At 38.7% G+C, this 6,234-nt stretch overlaps 1 protein-coding gene across 1 annotated transcript in view; it reads right to left on the bottom strand.

Annotated features, from left to right (window-relative positions):
- The window catches only part of LOC106528261 (furin-like protease kpc-1), a 288,666-nt gene that overhangs the window by 120,560 nt on the left and 161,872 nt on the right, over positions 1–6,234 (bottom strand). The window contains exons 10-11 of the mRNA XM_014023386.1: positions 5,286–5,458; positions 1,176–1,391 (exon numbers count right to left, since the gene is read on the bottom strand). Coding sequence (XP_013878840.1) covers positions 1,176–1,391; positions 5,286–5,458 — 389 coding nt within the window. The remainder of the gene's footprint in view (positions 1–1,175; positions 1,392–5,285; positions 5,459–6,234) is intronic.

The following is a 6,234-nucleotide window of genomic DNA, read 5'->3' as shown; positions in this document are numbered from 1 at the left end:
TATATATATATAATGGTGCCAGCAAGTTTGGCATATACTGCCTGCTCAAACCGAGCAAGACATCAACTCACTGATCCACCTTACCAGGACCTATAGTAGCAATGCAGGGTGATCATCTGAATCTAAAATGCAGAAAACAAATTAATGGCCTAGCATTCCTTGAAGGAACACACATCACCCACTGCCTTTCAATTAGGGGTGTCCCAATACCAGTTTTTCTCAACGTCCAAGTGGGACCAAGTATGATTACTTTAGTTTGGGCACTCACTGATCATTGTTATGTTCACCTAATGAGTACGTTCTGAGTGTCAATAAAATCCATCAAGTGATTTGTGAGATGAGTTGCTAACAGATGGACAGACATCAATGCCCACTTGTTCAGTGTTGACCACWTTCAAATGTATTTTGTTGAGTCATCAACAGTTTGTTAGTATATGGGTCTTAATGATGAATCAAATTTGCATCACTCTGCACCACATGTGGTCCTGCCTCTCATTTTARCTTTAGGACTTCCACTCTAGACTGAGCTCAAATGTCCTTGTTCTCTCCTCTGTTTGTTCTGTGAGATTTTCCAGTTCCATTTCTATTCTCTGTAAACAACAGCAGTATTCTCATAGTGAAGCAGTGGCAGTGTGAAGCTTTCCCTTCCCCACTGGAACAAGTAAAAACAATTTCTTAATAGTCACCATAAGATGAAAGAAAAACAAACAAACAAAAAAATCTGTCTTTCTCATAAAGCACGGGTCAAAACGAGCGAAAATCCCAGCAGTCAGAGGTGTCATCACTGTGATAAAATTGGCCTTTCTGTTTCTCTCCAGCCCCGGAGTTGGCGCTGCATTTTTCTCATACTTTCTCAGTGTTAAATCCGCCAGCAACACTTTCAGTGTCTTCCTCTCTCATTCTCAGCCACTACAACTGTGCTTTACCTCCAATTAACACTTGTTTCTGAATGTCTTCGAGTGTGTGTGCCCAGTAATCACCTAGGTCATTTGGTGGGCCTCGATAAATATCACACCAGTGGCTGCTCTTTAACAGGCTTCTCACCGCTCAAAGGAGCCAAAGTGTCAGGCTACTGTTTCACACAGGCACTCACACACACACACACACACACACACACACAGGGTTATTAATGATAAACACTGCAGTTATATATTAAAAGATATAGACAGACTAACCAAAGGTAGGGATCCTCCCACGCCGGCTCCTGTCAGGGTGACAGCCATCACTCCAGGGCAGGGTTCACCAAAGTATGCTGGCTTCCCAGTCTGAGTGATGGCGCCAATAGCAATGTTGTAGATGGAGTTAACATAACCGTCTGCACCGCAGTGGTCGTGCTGCATCCCACCATTACCTGCCGCCCACATAAAAATACTGCCTTTTCCATCTCGGCCCTGAATAACACAAAGAGACAAACAAGTGAGAAAAGAAAATCTGGCTTTCATAAAGAAAATCAACCGACCCACTCACCCATTCATTTATCTATTTGGAAAGCTGCCGTCTAGGAGCATCCTAAATATAGAGACTTGTTTTTTTTTTAGTAAAGTACTTTGTGGCTTTTGTGTGTTTTCTTTTGTTTTTAATTATAGTTTTAATGTTAGAGATTCATAGTAAATTTAATATAATGTGGAAACTGAAGCCAAAACAACATGAGTGACATCATTTTTTTTTTTACTTGTTAACATCTGTTGATTGACATACAGCAGTTGTTACTCCACTCTTGCCTGTTCAATTACAGTACAGCCCCAGTTTTCACAGGGGTTTTGTTCATAGAGTAACCGTGAATCATGAAAAAAATGTGACTACTGGATGCCGTCCAGAAAAGACCAACAACGTGTTTGGGGTGATATCTTAATGCAGTTAGAACAAAAACACACAAAAGCTACACAGTTAGCAGCTACACAATACAATGTTAAAAGGCAGAAGGTAGAGCGTGGGCAAAGGACATGCTTTAATGAAAAGGTTGTTTTTTTATGGAACTAAATTTATGTTACAAAATTAGTAAATTATTCTGTTTTTAATATTTTCGTTCGAAAACTCACCAAAAAATCATGAGAAAAAAAATTGCATTCTTTACAGTTCTGTATTTCCAGTTTCAGCAGTATCACAGGGATTACCAGAAACTACTAGAAGTTAGGTTCCATGAAAAAATCTGTGAAAAACCAAGTCTGTGAATTGTCAAACTCAACTTTGCAGGGCTTCACTGTATTCATTTTTCAAATATATTTAATCACGATTGGTCATTTTATGAGATCATGAGACATCATGGGGGAAGCAGGTGAGACTTTCAGCCCCACAACTTGTGTGCAAACCACCATCCTAAAACCAAAACAGTTGGGACACTGAAATGTAAATAAATACAGAATGCAACGATGTGTAAATCTCACAAAACCCATATTTCATTCACAGAGGAGCATTGTATCAAATATTTAAACTTAGATCTTTTTCAATTTTAGGATAAAAATAAGGTAAGCTTTATTTAAACGACAGTAATACATCTCAAAAAAGTGGGATCGGGGCGACAAAAGGCTGTAAAAATAAGTGGTACAACTGGAAAACCTTTTGCTACTAAGTAGGTTGTTTGACAGATTGTAAGTAAAAGGACTGGGTATAAAGAGTATTTTACAGAGGCTGAATTTCTAAGAAGTAAAGATGTGAAGAGTTTCACTAGTCTGCAAAATATGTGTCTAAAATAGTGCAATTAATATTTTCTTGATTGAAAACTGAGAAGCCTTTATATCCCATCATCTACAGTTCATAATGTCAACCAAAGGTTTCAAGAATGAGGAGAAGTCTCTGAGCTCAGAGGATGAGGCTGAAAGTCAGTATTCGATGCGTTGATGTACGTTTCTCAGACATCCAGGATATGATACATTAAAAATAAACATAAGATGTGTCACCTCCCATTCAGAGAGATGTCAACTCTCAACTGCAATGTGGAGTTCTAAGCTTTTAAACTGTATTCAGTTCTGTAACATCGATTCACAGGCAGACTTCTCACARTGCATTCAAAAAACACGTGTTGGATTTATTTAACCTAAAGTAAATGCAAAGCAACTTTCCATTTACTTAACTCCACTGATGGGAACCACTTGGCATAATAACCTGGTTAGGTAAATYCAACACATCTGATTTATGAGTCACTTGGGTCTTTGTTAGCCCRGCTCACAGAGGGGTRTTTTGGTCACACGAATGAAGGAGTGAATTAGAGTGGAACAGGCTGGGTCTCATTCTCAATGCTGCACTGTTAAGTTTTGAAGACCTGAAATCCGAGGCCTCCTCTGTTTAAAGTAATTTTTTTCTCGTTTGACATTTATCTGCCTCTCAAAACATCTGTATTCTCAGCCCAAAATATGAACATTTTTGTCCAAAGCTCATTTAAAAATGGGAAATGGCAAATTGACTATACTTACAGTATATAGACACTCAAAGCATTTTATAATACAATCTGTACCCTCGTTTAAATGGTAAATGGACTGTACTTATTTAGCGCTTTTCTATCCATCCAGGACACTCAAAGCACTTCACACTACAATCTGYGTCCTCATTTACCCATTCATACAGCACTCTATTATGTCTCTACAAAGCTAACATGTACAGTCATCTATGGAGACTAATCAGTGCCAATGACATTCATACACTGATGGGACACACATCAGAGGCATTAGGGGTGAGGAGTTTTGCCCAAGGACACAAACGGCATGTGGGCATGGCGGGGAGTCGAACCTGTGACTTGCAGGTAACAAAGCCGGCTGCTCTGCCACTACACCACAGCCACCCCSATGTTTACCCATCAGAGACGCCCAAAAAGACAGAAGCAAAGTGAAAAACTGTTCTGTGGGTCAGATTAATTGAAATTAGATCTTTTTTTTTCAAACCATGTGCATTAGTTCTTACTAAAGTGGACCGTCCCATTTGTTCTCAGGGCGCAGCTCAGAAGCCTGGCTCTTCATGGGGGTTCAAACTGAATCCATTACAGAAGCATGGCTTCGTAGTGGGAGAGTCCAGGTGCTGAACTGGCCTGCCTGCAGTCTAGACCTATATAAGATTGAAATGCTTTGCTGCATCATGCATTTTTGAACTGAGAAAGTCTTCTGKATGGGAAGCAAAATGTCTTCAGCTTCAGAATAGAACTTTAGTTGTTTGTTTGTTTGTCTTTTAATTTCCCTTTTTAGATTAATTTAGTGCATGATGAAACAAAAAAGTCTGGTAAAGAAACCCCAGGACTGTTGAACAGCTACATGCCCTCATCTCACAGAACAACACAGTATTCCCATCAAGAACTCCAGCAACTGGTCTCCTCAACTATAAGAAAAAAGTGGAGACTTTACAGTAGGAAACATGGTCCTGTTCTAATAATTTTGAAATATGTGTTCATGCCATAAAATTCTAAAATACCTTTTTATTCATTGTATTTTCTTTTCGTTTGATTTTCTGATAAAATCCTTATGCTCTGTTGTAAAAAGAAAATGGGTTTATGAGATTTGCATTTTACACAAAGTCCAAACAAGATTTTCGCTTTACTTTAGTACAATATAAGTAAATGGAGGGCTGTTGTCTATTCTTATCTACAGCTTGAAACACAAAGCTGCATGTGTATGAAATATTTATTACAAGGCATGCTCAAAATATGACAACCTAAAACAAACAAACAAAACAAATGAAACACTAAACATTTAATAGTGACAAGTATTTTGAGTTAGTATGTTTGACKTTTGGATCATATTTATTTAGTGTCAGACCCTGTAGTCAGATAATGGGCCAGAAAATAAAATTATATATACTTTTAATACTTAAAACGAGACATGTAGTAAAGCTGCTGAAATGGGTAACACACCAGAGATTGCTATTGAGAGGAGAAATGTTTGTGTGTAACAGTTTTATTAAAGATTATTACATCAGATTTTTGCCTTTGCACAGGCAGGTTGTGTGTGCAATCAACTTTAGAGATAAAACAAACAATAGTCTATGACTGGTGGATTTTTTCCCCCGTATGATAAAATGATTTCTGTTAAGAGAACAGCAATTTTAAAATTAATCTTAAACCTCTGGGTTGAGTGAAACAAAATAAAAAAAGTTTACTTTGTGATTAAAATCTTATTTTTTCCATGCAGTGTACAATGATGTACGTGCCTGAAAAGGGTATTTTGTAAACTGGCAACAAATAAGAATCAATCTTTTACTATAAAATCTTTGTAAAAAAATGCGTGGTACATTTCTGTCCTGCCAGTCTTGACAGCGTGACGTCAGCTTTAAATCTGCGCTGCAGACCTGCACTGTGAACTTGCCTTGTGAGTTCCTAGCTGAAGGGCCTGWGCTGTCAGGGGGTGCGGCCCGTCCATCTCAGCCCCGTTGTCTCGTGGGCCCCAACTGCACACGTAGATGTCGATCAGGTGCATGTTGTAGGTCAGGGCTGTGGCCTCCATGGCATCAGTGACCTTACCATCCAGCAGGCGGATACCTGGAACAATCAAGAAGGTTACAGAGACCAGGGCTGAGATTGAGATTAGTGGAAACAACAAATCAGAATGTTTCAATATTTTTCTGTTTAAGAAAACCTMCATGCATAATGCAATCACATGCATTACTGCAAGATGCTCAGATCACATAGAGTAGACCATTGCATAGTTAGAAATTATCACAAATGTGCGAAGCGAGTTGACATAACGCATTTATTGGGAAAAAGGTTGAGATTTCTATGGAAACGCCATTGTAACTGCACAAATTAAACAAGTAAATTAATGGCGTTATATTCAGCCCTTATGACTTGAACGATGAATGCCAAAGTTTTAGGCAAAGATCTTGCTTAAAGAGTGGTGCTCAGAGTGAGTGTTACGGATGACTCAGCTACACCTCAGCACAACATTTATAAAATTWGAAGAAAGTAATGAATTAGCTGTGGCGGCCATCTTGAATTGGATAAGCTTCAAAAGTTAAACAGTTGTAGATGTACATCCTGTGATAATTTCCTAAAAGTGTCGTTCAAATTTGTGCAGTGGTCTGTGAAATATTTATGTAATGACCCAAGAACACACACACACACACACACACACACACACACACACACACACACACACACTCATTACTTCTTCTATCCTCATGGAGACTTTGCATTGACTTCCATTCATTTACTTGTCATTTCTACAGCCTGACCCCTTACCTTAAACCTAGCCTAAACTCAACAGTGGCAACAGTTTAGTGCTCTAAAAAAAACAGGCAGCATGGTCTCTCCTGTAC

Source organism: Austrofundulus limnaeus, unplaced genomic scaffold (assembly GCF_001266775.1).
Source record: "Austrofundulus limnaeus strain Quisiro unplaced genomic scaffold, Austrofundulus_limnaeus-1.0 Scaffold366, whole genome shotgun sequence".
Classification (NCBI taxonomy): Eukaryota; Metazoa; Chordata; class Actinopteri; order Cyprinodontiformes; family Rivulidae; genus Austrofundulus; species Austrofundulus limnaeus.
This window is presented reverse-complemented; position numbering and strand designations above follow the sequence as displayed.